The sequence below is a fragment of the Lucilia cuprina genome, chromosome X (genome assembly GCF_022045245.1).
Source record: "Lucilia cuprina isolate Lc7/37 chromosome X, ASM2204524v1, whole genome shotgun sequence".
In the NCBI taxonomy this organism is placed as follows: domain Eukaryota; kingdom Metazoa; phylum Arthropoda; class Insecta; order Diptera; family Calliphoridae; genus Lucilia; species Lucilia cuprina.
In genome coordinates this window covers 2,162,545-2,182,544 of record NC_060949.1, presented here as the reverse complement: position 1 = coordinate 2,182,544, position 20,000 = coordinate 2,162,545, and the positions used below count along the sequence as shown (strand labels likewise).

Sequence of the window (20,000 nt, the reverse complement as noted above, 5' to 3'; positions counted from 1 at the left end):
TGTGTATACATCCTCCTTTCAAACTAACTAACTAACTAACTAAGTTCATAATTATGTTTAATATACTCGTATCTCGACAAAAAGCTGCAAAACCAGGTTCTATACTAGTTTTGATGACCCTGATGAACTTTATTATTATAGGGCCCCTATTTGATCGTAGCCACTATAAAAAGCCGCCATCAAAGTTTTACTTAAATATCCACAGTTTTATTAAACAGTATATCTAAAGCAAGGTACAATTCCACTTAAATGCTTTATTATGAAAACTGAATCACATTTTATTCTTATACAGGTGTCGGGTATTATATGGTCGGCCTCGCCCGACTATAACTTCCAACTTGTTTTGTTTGTAAAATGTACTTTTGGAATTTTTTCTAATATTGAATCTAGAAATATAAAATTAAGTATATAAACCAAGGGACATGAAGTTTAGTACGTAGATTCAGAATTAGATGAGAACCCATAAAAGGTACCTTTTTGGTGCTTTTTCGTTTTTCGAAAGATACTTTTTGAGTTTTCTATAATAATGAACTTAGAAACATGAAATTAAGTATGTAGAGTCCGGATTAGACGAGAACACATCAAAGGGATTTTTTGGTACTTTTTCGTTATACAAAAGGTACTAGAAACATGAAATTATGTATGTAGAGCCCGGATTAGATCAGAACACACGCAAGGGAACTTTTTGTTACCTTTTCGTTCTACAAAAGCTACTTTTTGAATTTTGTATAATATTAAACCTAGAAACATGAAATTAAGTATGTAGAGTCCGGCTTAGGTGAGAACACATAAGGGGACTTTTTTATTACCTGACCGTTTTGCAATTGGTATTTTTTTTTGATTTCATGGTAAAGGGTATATAAGATTCGGCACAGCCGAATATAAAACTCTTACTTGTTATTTCTTCACCTTCGTGAGAAGGGTATATATAGGTTTGTCATTCCGTTTGTAATTTCTATAATATAATTTTCCGACCCTATAAAGTATATATATTCTGGATCCTTATAGATAGCGGAGTCGATTAAGCCATGTCCATCTGTGTGTGTGTCTATCTTTCTGTTGAAATCAGTTTTTAGAGGACCCCAGATATAGGCGAGATCTGATAACCTTTTTTGATAAACTAGACTAAATTACGTTTCATGATATATATGATATCGAAAATACGATATCGAATTTAATGCTTGTTGAAAAAAAAAATTTTAAAATATTAACTCTGTACCTCGATAAAATATAGTGTGATAAATACGTAGTGAATCAAGAAAAATTGTAATTGCGCCTAGTTCTACACTGAAAATAATCCATGCTCAAAAATTTCCTAACTTCTATTTTCGTAATATTTACAAAAATTTCATGTATAATACGAAATCTTATTTAATAAAACCCTTTTCTATTTTTATGAAAGTACGAAAACCTATCGTAATATTTTTTCTTAAATTTTAGTGAAATTGAACATAATGATATTAATTATATTATGATTAAATAAAACTACATTTTTATAAATTTTAAGAAAATGTATAATATTATTCTTGAATTATTTTCATTAAAAAATTCGTATGGAGAATAATTTTGAACTAAAATTAAAAAATTTATTTTAAAATGAACAAAAATGTTTGAATAAATTAATATTTCGTAAATTTTACCATATGAATATGAAATTTAACATAGGGGCCTGCATAAAAGAGAATCTACAAAAAGCATATTTTTGGTATCTTTTCGTTATTTAAATGATACTTTTTGAATTTAGAAAGTATACTATGTTTATAAACATACACAGTATTTAATTAATAATGTTTTATATAATGCAGACATTTTGATACTTTTTCATTTGTACTTTGATTGGGAAGCATATTTTTTATTAGTTCGAAGAAAAAAATTTTTTCCTCGATTAATCGAGTAATTTTTATTCGAATGACATCTATAGCAAATTCTTTTTCTTAATAAATGATTTGTTTTCTGTACTTAAGCGGATATATTTTTAATTAACATTACTCCAATCTCAAAAATATGCATCTAAATATCTTTTCGAAAGTCGATCCATAGGGGGTAAAGCAATTGTGTGCTTGTTGTACAAAATTTTCTATAGTCATACAATTTTAGTACTAATTTTTTAATAAAAAAAATCTTTAATATATTCCAATAATTTAAATTTCCGAAATTACAGAAATATGTATTATGTAATTACATGCAATAATTTATGTTAGAAATCAAAACAATATATTTAAGAAAACAAATTTTATAAAAAAAAATGGTAAATAGGGAGATAAACGAACAAACTTAGTACTATTAGTAATTTTTCTTAATAAATGTTTTACAGAACTCAAATTATTAAAATCTATTTCTGAAATGATACAAGATTTATTAAACAAAATATAGATAGATAGATAGATAGCGGAGTCAATTAAGCCATGTCCGTCTGTCTGTCTGTCTGTTGAAATCAGTTTTTAGAGGAACCCAGATATCGGCGAGAACCGAAACTATTAAAATCAGCAAAATCGGTCTAAAAATAACGAAGATATGAGCAAAAATCCCAGACAACCTCTGAAAATTTCATCAAAAAAGACATATTTTTTTTCCATGCTTTGTTAAAAAAGCAACAACAATACTGCGAATTGAAAAAAGTTGTACATGTGCGTGTGTAGATGTATTTGGTTTAATTCAGCTGTGTATTTTGTTTGTATGTTTGGATGTCGTTGGCTTCATTGAGTTGTGTATTTTGTGTTTGTCTTTCTTTTTGTGAATTCTGTTCGTATTATTGCGTTGTTTTTTTTTTGTTTTTCTGTTATTTTCGTTATTTATTTTGAGATATCTGTTGGTTTAATTGCCTTGTGTATTTTTTATTTCGTTTAGCGTTGTTGTTGTTCATTTTCTTTTGCTTTTGGTGTAATTATAATGTAGTCGGGAAAAAATGTAAAATATATAAAACTAATATATTTAAAATACACTATGGTGAAGGGTATATAAGATTCGGCACCGAATATAGAACTCTTACTTGTTTTTTCATGCTTTGTTAAAAAAGCAACAAACAACACTGTATATTCGAAAAAGATGCACACGTGTGTGTAGATGTATTTTGTTTTTCAGCTGTGTATTTCGTTTTGTATGTTTGGATGCTGTTGGCGTCATTGAGTTGTGTATTTAGTTTTAGTTTTGTCTGTGTAAATTCTGTTCGTATATTTGAATGTAGGTAGGTTTTATTGCCTTGTTTATTTTGTTTTTCTGTGTTTTTCGTTATGTATGTTTAGAAGTCAGTTGTTTTAGATGCCTTGTGTATTTTGTTTTTGTTTTGTTCAGATGAATATTAAAGGAATTTATGCAAAATAAATAGTTCTATTATTTTCCTAGATAAACAAAACAATACGATTTTTTCTATTTAATTCATGCGGGGCTCCAAGCTCCCCAGAAAAAGGTCCGCCCTTTCTCTTTAATAAAGTAATTTGTGCAAAACATGAAGAATCTAGTTCATTTAGTTTCACAGATAAACAAAATTTTGTATTCCAATGGGAAGTGCCAAGTCTCCTATTGAAAGTCCGCCCGTTATACTCTTAATGTTCAGATAATTGTCAAAGTTCTTTAAGGAAAATTTAAAGATTCTATCTCTAACCGTTTCTGGTTAGGGGCTTCGAACCAATTTAGTCAATTTATTAGTCAATTTATTACCAAAAATGTTTACATGGATGTTAAAGATATTAAATTTTAAGATTCTAAATGTAATAGTTAAAAAGATAAACGAATTTTTGTATTTAATTTTAATGGAAGCCGCCACGCCCCCTAATGCTTGCCCGCTTACTTTTTATCCTAAATAATCTAATTGACACTAAAGTGGCTCCGACAAAATTTGAGGGCTCTAACTGTTATTACCTTAAATAAAAATAGTTTATTACCTTAAATATAAGGATTTTATATTTTCTTAAAATGGGCTAGGGTTTTTAAGATTATAGATTATAGCAGAATATAGCACTCTAACTTGTTTATATTATACATGTACAATTATACAAAAATAAGTTCCATTTTATGGGTTCTCAATTAATCCGGACTGTACATACCTAATTTTATGTTTCTAGATTCAATATTACAGAAAATTCATAAAGTATCCTTCGAACAACAAATAAAAACCAAAAAGTCCTCTTCTATGGGTTCTTACTTTATCAAGGCTCTGCATACTTAATTTCATGTTTCTAGGTTCAATATTGTAGAAAATTCTAAAAGTACCATTTGAAGAACAAAAAAGGATCAAAAATTTCCCTTTTATTGATTCTCACCTTATCCGATTCTCAGGCTTTTCCTACAAAATTGGGTATGATTTTTTTTTTCATTTGGTGGATGGTAGATTTTTGGTAAGCTTGTCAATACACATACTTTTAGGGCCAATCTTTAGGTGAAGGATTAATTTATAATTAATCATCGAAAGTTGTTTTTGAATTCTCAATCAACTATTTTTTTTTGCTAGTTGAGCAAGAAATTCAAAAGTGTAAACAGCTGATGGCAAAAAATTTTATAAAATTTTTATTAAAATAAACATTAAAATGTTTGATTTATCGATTAGTTTAAATTATGGGGACTTCACAATATATTTTTTATTTTAAATATTATTTCATTACTTTTCTTATTGCATAATTATAATTCACTTCTTTTTTTCATAAAACATATATTTTATAACAAATAGTGACGTTTTCTGTTGTTTTGTATGACAACACTACGAAGTTTAATCTTGTACTCAAAAACAGCAATGGAGATATTTAATTGCCAACTCAAAAACTAGCTCTTAAAAAATTTTAACAATTTACTTAAACGTTTTTTACTGTATTAAATTAAAAAAAAATAAAAAATGTATTCTATTTTTAAATTATATGCATTTAAAATAAATGAAAATTCGCACGGGAATCATCGAATGTTCATTGTTCATAAGCACTCATTTTAATGACGAGCTATTTTTACAAATACGTCTATCGCAAATGCGCTATGATCGCCAATGACACTCTAAAGTTTCCGGACTTGATTAAGAAATAAATGTATTGTAAAACTTTGAATAGTGTTGTTAAAGCTGTTATACATGATGGCTTAACAATTTTCAGATGTGTCTAACAATTTTAAGTTGACACGGTCGAAGGCTACAAAATTCCTTAATAAATAAGTCACACTTATCTCAAAAACAGTTTTATATTATTCTCTAAATATGGTAGGTTTTAAACGATTTTGTTAGTTTTTTTGGCAACGACTGTCTCGGATTTTGCTCATATACTTGTTAATTATGGACCGATTTTGCTGATTTTAAATGGCGAACAGAATTATTGAAGATTCGGATCTCGCCGATTTCTGGGGTCTTCTAAAAACTGATTTCAACAAACATACAGACGGATAGGCAGACAGACATTTGATAACAAACTTAACTTAAAAAGGGGTTGTGTAGACGGACATCTCTAAACCGACTTCAACGCCTATAAGGAGTTAAAAATTGTATTTGTACCTTATGAGGACACAAAATTAATATTTTTTTAAATTATGAACAAAATAACAAACTTATATAAACTTATATAAACAATTTTTTTCTTGTCAACGGTAAACTAAAATAAGTAGTTTATATTTGGCTTATCAGGAATGCCAAGATTATGCTGGTTATGTATTAATTGTTTTCTTGGGTATTATTTTGAGAAAAATTTCTCTAACGATAACGATATTGCACGAAAGTATTTTGGAAACTCTTAAAAAAAGAAATTGCAAAACAAACCTAAGGAAAAAATTTGGTGATTTTTGGAATGTTTAAGTAAAGTAGTTTTATTTTTTGCTCCCAATGAATGAATATTGGATACTCTAATAAATAAAAAAAAGCACACTTAGTATCGCTCATTTACTACATGAGTGTCATATAGGGATGCCAAACGGGAATTCCCGAAAATACCGGGATTTGAATGTACCGAAAACCGGGATTTTTAAAAATTAATTCCCGGGTATTTTCGGGATTTTAAAATCCCGAAGTTTAAGTGTTTTCCCGCTAAATTTAAACATTATAAAATATTAAATAAGAGAATTTTAATAGTTTTTGATTAAAAAATAAGCAGGATCATAAAATTTTAAATATTTCGGTCTATTTTTAAATCAAATTACGTTATTTATTGAGTAATTTTTTAGACTTAAGATGACTATACTAACTTACAAGCTGAAATATCAAAAATAAAAAGGCATAGATATTATCGGATATTTAAAAATAACAAGTAAGAAATTATGATTTAGTTTTCATAATAAAGCATTTGACTTGATTTGTACCTCGCCTCCGATATATTTAAGCAATTTATTGTTAAAAAATAACCTTTTAATAAGATGGCGAGTTCATAATTATCTTATTTGGCTAAAATGACACGATATATAACTGGAAATAATATTGCTGACAGCCTGGCAAAAGCTGGAACTACAATGGCTATAGTTGATATAGACCAGTTTTGTAGTGGTTTCCTAGCGGCCATTAAAAACCATATATCCGATGTTCAGCTCAAGATGGTTGGTCACATGAGTGGTGTATCTAAAAAGCACTGTATTTAAATAACTAGTTTATTATTTTTAGTACTTTGAATTAATTTGTTTTCCAAAAATTTCACAAAATACATTTGGAAAAGCTTTCTGTATTAGTAAACACATACTTAATGTATTCATATTGTAATATGGAATAGAAAATGTTATTTTTGTAAATTATTAAGATTTTTTGAGAATTTATTTATATTTTACGGGATTTAGAAATCCCGAAAATCCGGGACCATTTAAAAATCCGGAATACCGGGATTTTTAAAAATCAGTCCTGATTGGCATCCCTAGTGTCATTTTTATTATCTTTTGAAAAAAAAAACTAAAACTCATCTTTCTACGAATATAGTTACATACAAATGAATTTATTTTTAAACAAGAAGCATCCCAGCAATATGACATCTAATGAATATATGTCTTCTGCAAAATATTTTGCAAGACATATATTCACCAATTTCTGTTTGTGATGTGAAATTTGCTTCTTAACAGCTTTAAATCATTTAATTGATGTATCTTTCTAAATTTTAATTAATGTTCTTTGTTGATAAATATTGTTAAATCAGCACGTTTACAACAATGTAAAATGCGTTCTATAACAAATTCAGAAAATAATTTAACACACAAATAATTTGAGTTTAAACGCTTTGTTTATTTTATGAATAAATAAATACACAAATACTACATAATGTACTTGCATTCCGATTCTCAAATAACACAATGCATATTTTGTTTAATACATTAATAATGTTACCACACAAATTACAAATTATTGCCTCCGACGTGTAGTGCGTTGCTTATCAAAACGCATTTCCATTTCCTCCAAAACTTTTGGTGTATATCTTACAACAAGCTTAACAGATCCAACGGCTTGTTTAAGAAGTTCGACAGCTTTCTCATGGTTTTCTCCCTCAACGGACTATAAAAATAAACAAACGGAGTCATCCTTATTTCTATGTACATAGTAAATACAGAACTAATAAAAAATAAATATATATTTCTCAAAATTGTTAATACATAAGCCCATTTAATAATACAAAATATAAATTGAAGTTGGACTATAACATTGTTTTACAAAAATAACATATCCATAGATAATACACATAGATTGACAACCATAGAATATTACCATAGAAGGTATTCTCTTGCTGTCACTCCCAGTAACATTATTATTAGTATTTACTAAAGTGTTTGGTGTAAATAGATATTTTTATTATTTTTTTTTTTTTATGATTCTCTAAAATGATGTGTTTATTATTTCTTTAATAATATACATTGCTCACATAGTTGCATAAAATCGGTCGAAATAATAATAGCATTATTTTTTTAAATTATTACATTTTAAATTCCATTTATAGAGTATGATAATATTTTTCATGCATTCTTATTTGTTAAAATGTAAAATTCTTTAATTTTTTCGACTTTCATAAATTTGTTTACTACATAAAAATGCTATTCTGCACCTTCAATTTGAAATTAGAAAAAATGAAATGTCAAATAATTAAAAAAAATAATTTGAGAAAGTTGAAAAGAATTTTGTGAAAAAATTATATTTAAATAATTGTAAAAAATTAAAAAATGTGTGTTTGTGTTATATGTGCATATTTTGACTTCAAGTATTGAATATTTGTTGTAGTAGCTTTGTGTAGAATTCACACAGAAATTGTCGATAAAGCTTCGGAATAAGTCTACAACTAATTGGACAATGTTCGGTTCCTTACTAAAGAACCGTTTATGTCAGAACACTTTTCAATATCGAAATAAAGAGGACATAGACGCCAAAGTAAAAATGCTCACAAGTGCCTTGGTTGAATCGTTCGAGGACAGCTGCGAGAGCGAATATCTGCCCAGGAGAAACCCTGGGTAACCAGGGAGATTCGAATCATTGGTAAGACTCTTCGCAAACTATTTAACCGGGCACGGCGTAACAAGACCGAAGTATACTGGCATGATTATCGCAGTAAACTTGGTGAATACAAAACAGTTGTTCGTAAAGCCAAACGAGACTCCTGGAAACTTTTCTGTGATCCAAAACTCATGTCTAACAGGAATCTATGGTCGATGACACGGGCAGGAAGCTGGAGGATACAATGAAACTCCTAATGGACTCCCATTTCCCACCCGGTATATCGAATAACATAGATGATGATTACAGATGGAAGCGGGATTGGTTTCCGTACATTTGTTTCAGATATTTACTGCATGCTTGAAATTCACATATACCCCCATTAAATGGCAGGATGCAAGGGCTATGCGACACCAGTCTTATCGACCGATAAGTCTTACTTCCTTCTTACTTCCTACTTAAAACCGATCGGTGGAAACCGCCTTAAACGAAGTTGTCCACTACATAGGTGCAACCTTGATAGCAAACTATATACATATGCTAAGGAAGGATTCCTTGTGGGTTCAAAAAAAAAAAAAACACTTCGCATATATACATGTGAGTTTTTTCACTAACATTATCAAAAAACTTACCGTTTGTGTCGAACAAATTTTGTGTGTGCGCGGTGTCGCTTTTAAGTAGATCTATTTTCTACTTTTATAAGCGTCACAAACGTCGCACGAACTTGTCAGCTGATTTTGACATTTTATATTCTGTATTTTATTTTGTTTTGATAGCTTTTGAGAAACTTGAGTATTTTCCGTAACACCATTTTCAATATTTGCATATTGAGCTTGAATGCTTTCACTGCTTTCTATGTGATTGGTTGTTAAAGTTTGTAGTTCATTAGTAACACTATTGTCTAACGACGTCCGTCTGGAATTATATGTTGAAGAAGACCTGGTAGAGCTCATGGTACCAGTCGGCGTGCTTTGACCCAATGAATGGCATGATGTATTCGCTACTGACTGATGTTTCTATATGTGAAAAAAATAACATCAGAAACATAAAATGGTTGTCACGTAATATAAAATATTAAAAAATATGTAATTTTATTTTCATTTCTTTAAATTTTTTTATATACAGTGTCTCTCATAAGTATTCGAATTTAGGTATAATATGAAAAGAAACCAAATTTAATAACATATTTTGTATGCAAAATTAATAAATTAATTTGTTAAATTCTCTAGACAGTCCTTAGCTTTGATATCACGCTTTTTTAAACTTTAAAAATTCACATTTACTTATATTAATTTAGCTTTATTTAAAAAAAAAACATAAAATTATCTCACAAAAGTATACGAATTTTTTCTGTATTTCATATTTGACTATATTATACGAAACACAAAAATTAGAATCGAAAATTTCTTGTGGTTTTATTACATGTTTACCCTTTTGCACGTGTGCAAATGCGTATGAATATACATACGTAAATATGTATGTTCATTAAGAAAATGCATTTGTGTATGACTGTATATAGGTATACATACATACATACATACATACATACATACATACATACTTTTTGTCCTAAGAATTTGGTTGAGGTTGTGCGCAAAATGTGGTCAGTGTTATTGTAAATGAAGTTATACGAATAATTTTTATAAAAAACATCATACAGTATGTACATAGATATGTACATATCTATAATCTATTTTTTCATAACCTTTAAATTCATTTTTGCACCAAATGCTCTTTCCACAGAAGCCTGTGTTGATGGAACTGATAAAGCCACATCTAGCAAATGTCCCATTTCAGGATCATATAACTTCTTTGTTTTCCAATATTCCAAAATATTTGTGTCGAAGGGAACTCTTTCTAATTTTTGTTTCGTTGTCTTATCCGCCTTGCAATTAGTAATTTTATTTTTGTCCATGTCCATCAATGTATATATAAAAAAATATACAAATTTACATAAAAAAATTAAGATTTTCTTTTTAACACTTTCTTAGAATTCATTATTTGTGACCGTCATAAAATCTACGGACACATAACCACACATAATTATTTGCTAGTAATTTTTTTGCTATCGTAAAACCTTTTTCTTGCTAACATACATTTGCTGATTTTCCGCTCGAATTTAACTGGAATTCAACTCGTTTTCCACTCGTTCGCAAGCGCGTTGAAAAAACAAAAACGTGTAAATATCGCTTACGAAGAGAATACAAAAAACTCGAATTAAATAAAACACGCGATTTTAATTTTAAAACGAGCGATATTAATAAAATAGCGATCGCGAGCGATATTTTTACCTACTCTGATTATACCTAAATTCGAATACTTATGAGAGACACTGTATATACAAATCTTATTTATTTCCAAAATAAGTATTTTTTCCTCTAATTTTGTGTCCTACTATTACTACTATAGTACTAACCTTGGTGCAAATTTCATCAAAATTTGGAAAACATCAGTTTCAAAAGTTTTGTTATTTCACACGAAGTTACTTATAATAACACGGTGTGATAGTAAAAAACACTCAACATGTGACCAAGAGCAGTTTGTAGATCTTGTTGTTTAGACGATTTGCAGATTTTATACCTCAAAAGTAGCGAATTGCCGATTTTGCTATTTTTGCTCTAAAAATGCGATATTTTCTTTAATTATTGTAAAAAACGAGTTTGTGTACATTAATGCGCTTATACGTCAGTAACCTAGTTCAATCTCAACCTATTTTAAATTTCTCAGTAGATTTCAAAGTAGAAGCTGATATACATATGTTTTACTCAAGTAGAGAAATATGTGAGCATTTCATCAGCTACTTAACATGTTTTATACCCACCATCAAAAAACGGAATGATAACTACAATCCGCCTGTTGAATACACGATAGGACGAATATATAAGGTTCCCTTCATTAAATTACTTTAATTCAGATAAAATTACTATAATAGAGCGCGGAAATGTTCAAATTTTTAAGGAACCAAAATGTTTTTGTAAAATGTATGATGCTCATAATTTTTTGTAAAATTTATGAGAACCGATCCCACCTACCATATAAAGATCTCATCAAAAATGACTTTAACGTATATAACTCGCTTAAAAATAACAGTATAGCAACTAAATTCTACATATACAAGTTTCTTGGAAACCATATGTTTTACTTATTGAAAGCATTTAAAAGATCCATAGAATCACTTCTTAAACAATTTTAATAAAAAGTAGTGTTATTTAGTATTCTTGTATATCTTTGTTCAAAAATATAAATAAAATATGGATAAAAAAACAAAACTTTAATCGAATATTCGATTATTCGACAAAAATTTTTCGAATTATTCTTTATTTTAAATGGGAAATTTTTTTATTTGTTTGAAGAAAAACAAAAATTTTTTATTTTAATAGAATAATTTTTTATTCGAATGACAGCCCTAGTATTTATTTATGAAGGGAACATTGTATGGGGGCTAAGGTCAAATAAGGCCTGACCATTAAAAAATAGACAGTGTCATTTAGACTTCAATAAAACTAAGCTTTGCTGATTATTGTTGACATACTTGTAAATTTAACATTTATACTTAATATCGTTCGTCCTTGGATCAAAATACAAGTACAGTGGACGTCCAATAGTACGAATTATATAGTGTCTGGCCCTTTCGTAGTACCGAAAAATTCGTATTCTTGAACAACACAATATATATGTTTAAATTCAAATAATACACATAAAATTTTGGATTTTATTTATTTTTGTTTTATTTTTCATGAAAAATGACATAACGAAACAAAATATAATAAATGTGTATTATTTTAAATAAATTTCTTGTACATAAACAGGCATAAAAGGGACATATTTACGTATACGAATTGTTAATTTTGAAAGTATCGTGAGTCCAATGGTTGAAATATGTGTGCCAAAGACAATTTGCATGTACATATACATATGTTCTAAAATGTATTAAACATGTTCAGATTACATAAAACTTTTATTAGAAACTTGATTGGAATATATCACTTTCAAAAACAATTCTATAATTTAAAATTTTCTCTTAAAAATTTGGAATATTTAAGGGATCACATATAGTAATGCTAATTTACATGCAGTAAATTGTGTGTTAGGACTATTAAAAACAAAAAACACTTGTAATAAATATAAAAAAAAAACTTAAAAATTACTGAGCTAAAGGTGAATGATACCGAAATAATAAAATAAAAACATAATAAAAACTTCATTCATACGTAAATAAAACCAAAATTCCAATAAAAATGCGTTATTCGTACTATCGAACAAAAAATTTGTGACTTTATTCGTACTATAGAGTAGGCAATGCAACATTTTGCCATTCGTATTGTTGGACATTCGTAATAAAGAGGGTACGTACTATTGGACGTCCACTGTATGTGCCAAATTTCATCAAATTAACTTGAAAATTGGCAGCTGTAGCGTGCGCACAAGCTTTATATGGTCATACAGTACATCACAGAAAGTGATTCTAAATCGGTATACTTTAAGTTGGGTGTAGGATAAACTGACGGATATTATATAGAGAGAAAAAAATGTCGGAATCTTGTTCGTCGTAACACCACAAAGGGATTCCCCTTTCCAGATATTGAGCTCGATTAAAAGACGTTAACACGTGCTGCTCGTCGCACAAATTTGAAAAACTCCAAGCTTACTTCTTATATTTTGATATTATGTGATAAATGCTGCTACTAGGTAAATATTTGACACAATATTGTTAAATAATCGTATTGTAATTAGATTTTGTATTTCAAAAAGATGAAAAACAGAAAAATTTGTTGAAAATGTGAATGTTATTAAAAATGCCCCACGCCAATAACGTGTTCCAGATCATTTGATTAGTAAATGTGGAAAAAATCTAACTTATTTTGGAAAATATTCTAAAAATCTACTTAATTACATAAAATAAATCTCTATTTACTCGAGTATAAGTTTTCGTCCTTAGAATATGTTCTTAGCTTTGATCCAAAAAAATATTTTTTACACGTTAGTTTCAAAGCTTCATTTTTAGTTTTTTTTTAATTTTTATTTTTGAAAATTTTAAAACATCACCAGGGTATTTATGGTCAATAAATGAGGGAATAAAACAATAAAAAATATAGTTCAATACCTCTAACAGTTATGATGTACCTGCGATTTGAATTCTGCGAATTTCGCCAAAAAATATTTTTTTGTAATAATTCACAAAATATGTCCTAATTCTTTACTATTATACATCATAAACAAAATATTATTTCTCGGATAATATGAAATATGTCCCTAAAGTTATATGTAAATCGTGAAATCCTAAGGCGTAAAATTTGGAGGTCAAAGGTCAAAATTTGCAATATTAGGAAATTCTCATTAAAACATGTCGGAATATTTTTTTATTGCTATATTTTCTAAAATTATAGGAATTTCTAATACATGTTCCGATTTTTAAAATAACAACAACAAAAAGTAAAATTAATCTTTTATTTTTTAAATTATATAGCGCATTACTAAAATTGATTTATTGAACTTTGGGAATATATTAGACCCATGTGCTTTTAAGGATTAATATTATTTTTTGCTATTTTAAATATAGGTCCATAAAATAAAGCAAACAAATAAATAGTATAATGACAAATAAATAGTATAATGACACCTCCAAATTTTACGCCTTAGGATTTCCCGATTTATAGATTTCAGGGATATATTTTATATTAACCGAGAAATAATATTTTTTTAATATTTTGTTTAAGATAGTAAAGAATTAGGACATAATTTGTAAAATATTACAAAATAATTAGATTTTCGGGAAATTCGTAGGTCACGTTTTTGGAGACAAAATCTGTTGTAACTCTGACTTAAAGTAGCAAGAATTATTTATATAATATAAGACGAACAAGATTTCAACATCGACTTTTTGCGGTCTCTCTAGTGTAAAACCAATATTTTTGGGTGTTTTAAACATCAGCACAAACGCATAATACACTCCCCACTATAGTGGTGGAGAAAGTTATTCGTATTTGGGGGATACTCCTGGGGTAAATTACACAATTTAAATATCGTGCTGTGAACTACTCTACTATTGATACAAACTGCACTAGGTCTCGTGAAAAGTGTCAAACTTTGTAATAAATCCTGGTTCGGTTTGTGGTTTAAATAAACATATATATAAAAAAATATATTTCTCTCATACCTCTTCTGGATTTTGTTGTGAACTAATATGTTGCTGGGGTTGCTGCTGCTGTTGTTGATAGACTTGATCGTTGTTTATGGAAGCCACAATAGCTGATGCAAATGCTTGAGCATGTGTTATGTTCTCCAATTCAATTTTAAGTTGTTCTAAAGAATTGTTTGTATTACTGCTCGTATTTGCAACAGAACTTGCTCCACCACCTGAAGGTTTTATTACATTATTTGTAACAACGCTAACATTTTGCGTACCTGCATCGTTATAACTAACGGCATTTTCTATAGCTTGTTCCGAATTTTCAGTATTTTCTGTTTTTGATGGAGATGTTGTTGTGCTCTTACTGCTGTTTTGAATATTATTGCCTCCAGCCTCTGTTGTGCTACACTTAAAATTCTCTTGCACTTCGTTCTCTATTTCTGTTGAATTAAGAAAGAAAAAAAATCAAAATTTAAATGATTATTTTTGTAGTTTCTTGGGCGAAAAAGTGCATTGAAATTTATTATTAAAAAAAACTTTATTTAAAACGTATTAAAATTTTCTGTTTTTCTGAATGATATCATTACGGAGAACATTTCGGTATTTTGAATATGTTGTTCAAGCGCACTTCCTAATTTGACTTATTTCCTATCCAAATTTTAACTTTTTTGAATATTATCCTTAATCATTATTTCTTAATTAGATTTATATGTTAACCCCCACTTTTACCAAATTTTATTTTTAAATAATTTCGTTTTCACAATTGTTCAGTTAAATAAGTATAAAATAACTGTTTACTTTAGGCAACACTTTACTTATAATTGAAAAGGAACAACGTTAAACAGTAAGTTTTTAAACAAATAAAAATGTCTTTATTGTTATAAAGATTAAATACGCTATTTATCCATTATAAAACTTACAGCCTTTTTTTCTAAAACAATTCAGTTCTCACATGAACATTTGATTTTATTACGATCATGTTTAAAATTAGGTTTTTATAAAACATTTGAAAGTTTTCATTTAAAAATGTTTAAAATTAAATGAGCTTTTTCATTATTGCCTAGTTATTTCATTTCTTAAATTTTAAATATTTTTTATGTAGCAATAAGTTGTTTGGTGTTAACCCTAAAAAATTAACCAAAATAAAAATATTTTCAAATCAAAATTTAAATTGATTTTTTTTTTGAAGAACATGAAAATTGTATGCAATGTGTCAAGAAATTTAAATGTATTGCAAATTGCGTCTATTTTTGACATTTTCTTTCGTTTGCTCTTTTGCTGCCACTCACATGAAAGTTTATTTTTTTCGTTATAAAAACGTAAAGCTAATTTCGTTCTTTATTTTTAAGAACGAAAACACATTTTCATTTTAGAAAAACGTTTTAAAATTCTTTGTAGGTACTAGATCACGTTGTCTAAAGAACGGTCCAGCCTACAATAATCTTTAGTTGAAGGATTATCGATTAAATTAAAATGAATCCTCGAAAGTTATTAGCTAATTTTGTTTGCTAGTTTAAGTGCCCAATGGAGGTGGTTTAAACTTGAGCAAGAAATGCAAAAGAGTAAACAGCTGATGCCAAAAAATTAATACAATTTTTATTAAAGTAAAAATTAAAATGTTTGATTTATCGATTAGTTTAAATTATGGGGACTTCGAAATATATTTTTATACCCTACCGTGAGAAGGGTATATATAAGTTTGTCACTCCATTTGTAATTTCTATAATATAATTTCCGACCCTATAAAGTATATATATATATATATATTCTGGATCCTTATAGATAGCGGAGTCGATTAAGCCATGTCCGTCTGTCTGTTGAAATCAGTTTTTAGAGCCGAGACCCCCGATATCGGCGAGATCCGAAACTTTAATAATTCTGTTAGACATGCTTTCGAGAAGATCGCTATTTAAAATCTGCAATATTACGCCAAAAGCATTATAAAATGAACAACAACAACGCTAAACGAAATAAAAGACAAAATACACAAGTTAGTTAAACCAACAGACATCTAAACATTCATAACGAAAAACACAGAAAAACAAAATAAACAACACAATACATCCAAATATACGAACAGAATTCACAAAAACAAAATACACAAACTTATACAGGGTATATATGTATAAGTTTGTCATTCCGTTTGTAAGTGAAGGGTATAAAAATACTAGAAAATGTTAATTTTGATTTTGTGTAAATAAGTTCACTGTGATACACCAAAAAATGCAGGGGTTATCACATACTTTTGTCATATCTCGACTCATCACTGCCTATATCTGTGAACTTTTTGATTTTTACGCAAATAGTATATTTGACTTCCCTTAATAAACAATTTTATAAAATACAATTTGTTGATAATATTTGCTTTGGCCATATTGCTATACGCACAATTGGGATGAATGACGAATTTTTCGGAACGAATTTTCGTCCTCAGATATAGAACATACTAAAGTATATGAAAATACGTACAATCAGTGCATATGACGAAATTCGTCATACGTAAAGAACTGTGCGATAGGTTTATTTATATTTCTTACGCAGACGAACGACGAATTAATTGGGGAAAATTGTTTTAAGACCAATTCCGGTAGCCCGAATTTTCTGAAATTTGGTTGTGAGTACAGCTAATGACAATACAATATTATGTTCGAATATTCGAAAATTCGAAGTTATGTTCAAAATTTTTTTTATGCTCTTAAAATAATCTATGGGTGATAAAAACTAAAAATAAAATTTTCGAAAATTCGAACTTAAGTTCGAAAAATTTTTAAAGTCATTGAAACCAGTTCTGGTGGCCCGAATTGTCAAATTGTCTAGTAGTTTGGAGAACACTTGATGACACTACAATGCTATGTTAAAATATTTAAAATTAAGTTCGAAAATTTGAAGTAATGTTCGAAAAAATTAAATATCGAAATTTTGAAGCTGTTAACAAATCTTAAAATTGGGAAAATAACTGATATATAATTTCAGTTCTTTTCGAGGCCAATTTCTTACATTTTCTAATTTCAAAATAATGTTCGAATAAATTTTAAAGCTGTTAAAAGTATCTAAAAATAGTGGAGATTTACAAAAATATAATTTTTGTTCCTTTTTTTACTTTTTCCAATTTTGAAACGAATTCGCAGTACGAATAATTTGATTGTTGTCGACTAGTTCGTCGTGCTATTCGAAATTCGTCGTTCTTCCCAATTGTGCGTATACCATATCTCCGATTCTTATGGACCTATTTTATTGTTTATCTATAAACATAAAATTCTTTTTGTAGTTTTTGCAATTTCTATAATATTGAACCTAGAAAGATGAAATAAAGCATATATGGCCCGGATTAAGTAAGCATCCATAAAAGGGGACATTTTGATAATTTTTCGTTCCTCAAAAAGTACTTTTTGAAATTTGTATAATATTGATCCTATAAGCATAAAAAATTTACTGTTTGATTTTTTGCATAATATTGAACCTAGGAATGTGAAATTAAACGTGTATTGCCGGCATTACGTGAGAACCTCAAATAGAGAATATTTTGGTACTTTTCGTTCTTCAAAAATTACTTTTTTAAACATCGATAATAGAAACATGAAATTAAGCATGTATGGACCGAATTAAGTGAGATCCGATAAAAGGAGTATTTTTGGTACTTTTTGGTTCTTCAAAAGGTACGTTTTGAAATGTCTATAATATTGAACCTAGAAAGATGGGTAGTTTTTGATACTTTATCGTTCTTCAAAAGATACAAGACACTGTTTGAAATTTCTATAATATTGAATCTAGAAGCATATATGGACCGGATTAAGTGAGATCCGATAAAAGGGGTATTATTGGTACTTTTCGATTCTTCAAAAGGTACTTTTTGAAGTTTCTATAATAATATATAATATTAAACATAGAAACATGAAATTAAACATGTATGGCCCGGATTAAGTTAGAACCCATAATAGGAGACTTTTTGGTACTTTTTTGTTCATCAAAAACAGAAACATGAAATTAAACATGTATGGCCCGGATTAAGATAGAACCCATAATAGGAGACTTTTTGGTATTTTCTTTTTGGAAATTTCTACAATATTGAACCTAGAAGCATGAAATTAAGTATGTAGAGTCCGGATTAAATGAGAACCTATAAATGGGGACTTTTTGGTACTTTATGGTTCTTCAAAACATACATCTTGAAATTTCTATAATACTGAACCTAAAAACATGTAATTAAGTATGTATGACCCGGATAAAGTTAGAACCCATAAAAGGAAACTTTTTCTTAAAAAATTTTATAATATTAGACCCAGAAACATGAAATTAAGCATGTATGTCCCGGATTAAGTGAGATCCTATAGAAAGGTACTTTATGGTACTTTTTGAATTTTCTAAAATATCGGTATTACAACATAAAATAGAGAGGTTACCATTTTTATTGGTCTATTCGACTTTGCTATGCCAACATGTATATATGCAACAGATGTCAATAGCTATATCCCTAATATTTTATGGATTTTAACACTTTAATTTAGCTGTTATTTTGACATATGGCGATACTTTTGAAAAATATGCCTTCTCGTGGATTCGTTTACTAATATATTTAATACGCATTTTGAAAAATTACTCGATTTTGTACGCGATTTTGGCGCAATTCAAAAAACTCCACATAGGACTTTTTGAAAAACAGTTTTTATTTGAAAATCGGCTGTGCCGAATCTTATATACCCTTCACCATAGTGTATTTGAAACATATTAGTTTTATAAATTTTAAATTTTTCCCGTCTACATTATTATCACACCAAAAGAAAAACAAAATGAACAACAACAACGCTAAACGAAATAAAAAACAAAACTCACAAGGCATCTAAAACAACTGAAATCTAAACACACATAACGAAAAACACAGAAAAACAAAATAAACAACGTAATAAAACCAACCGACTTCTAAATATACAAAGAGAATTTACAAAAATAAAATATACAACTCAATGACGCCAACAGCATCCAAACATAAAAAATACATAGCTGAATAAAACCAAATACATCTACACACGCACATGCTTTTTTAACAAATTATGAAAAAAATTTGGTTTTTTGATGAAATTTTCAGAGGTTGTCTCGGATTTTTGCTCATATCTCCGTTATTTATAGACCGATTTTGCTGATTTTAAATAGCGATCTTCTCGAAAGCATGTCTAACTAAATTATTGAAGATTCGGATTTCGCCAATATTTGGGAACCTCAAAAACTGATTTCAACAGACAGACGGACAGACACAGAAAAACAAAAACAAAATAAACAACGCAATAAAACCAACCTACATCCAAATACACGAACAGAATTCACAAAAACAAAATACACAACTCAATGACGCCAACAGCACCAAAATATGTAAAAAAATACACAGCTGAATTAAACCAAATAAATCTACACACACGTGTACATATTTTTGTAATATACAGTGTTGTTGTTGCTTTTTTAACCAAGTATGAAAAAATATGAAATTTTTTGATGAAATTTTCAGAGGTTGTCTCGGTTTTT

General features: G+C 28.5%; 2 protein-coding genes across 2 annotated transcripts in view; both read right to left on the bottom strand.

Moving 5' to 3' along the window:
- LOC111687878 (myb-like protein K) overlaps window positions 1–4,171 on the bottom strand; it is a 29,433-nt gene extending 25,262 nt beyond the window's left edge. Inside the window, exon 1 of the mRNA XM_046950203.1 lies at window positions 4,142–4,171. Within this exon, the coding sequence (XP_046806159.1) occupies window positions 4,142–4,171 (30 nt within the window). The remainder of the gene's footprint in view (window positions 1–4,141) is intronic.
- Window positions 4,172–9,120: 4,949 nt separating this feature from the next.
- LOC111678283 (serine/threonine-protein kinase WNK1-like) overlaps window positions 9,121–20,000 on the bottom strand; it is a gene marked incomplete at its 3' end in the record, with an annotated part of 219,934 nt that continues 209,054 nt past the window's right edge. The window contains exons 9-10 of the mRNA XM_046950156.1: window positions 14,514–14,926; window positions 9,121–9,372 (exon numbers count right to left, since the gene is read on the bottom strand). Of these exons, the coding sequence (XP_046806112.1) occupies window positions 9,121–9,372; window positions 14,514–14,926 (665 nt within the window). The remainder of the gene's footprint in view (window positions 9,373–14,513; window positions 14,927–20,000) is intronic.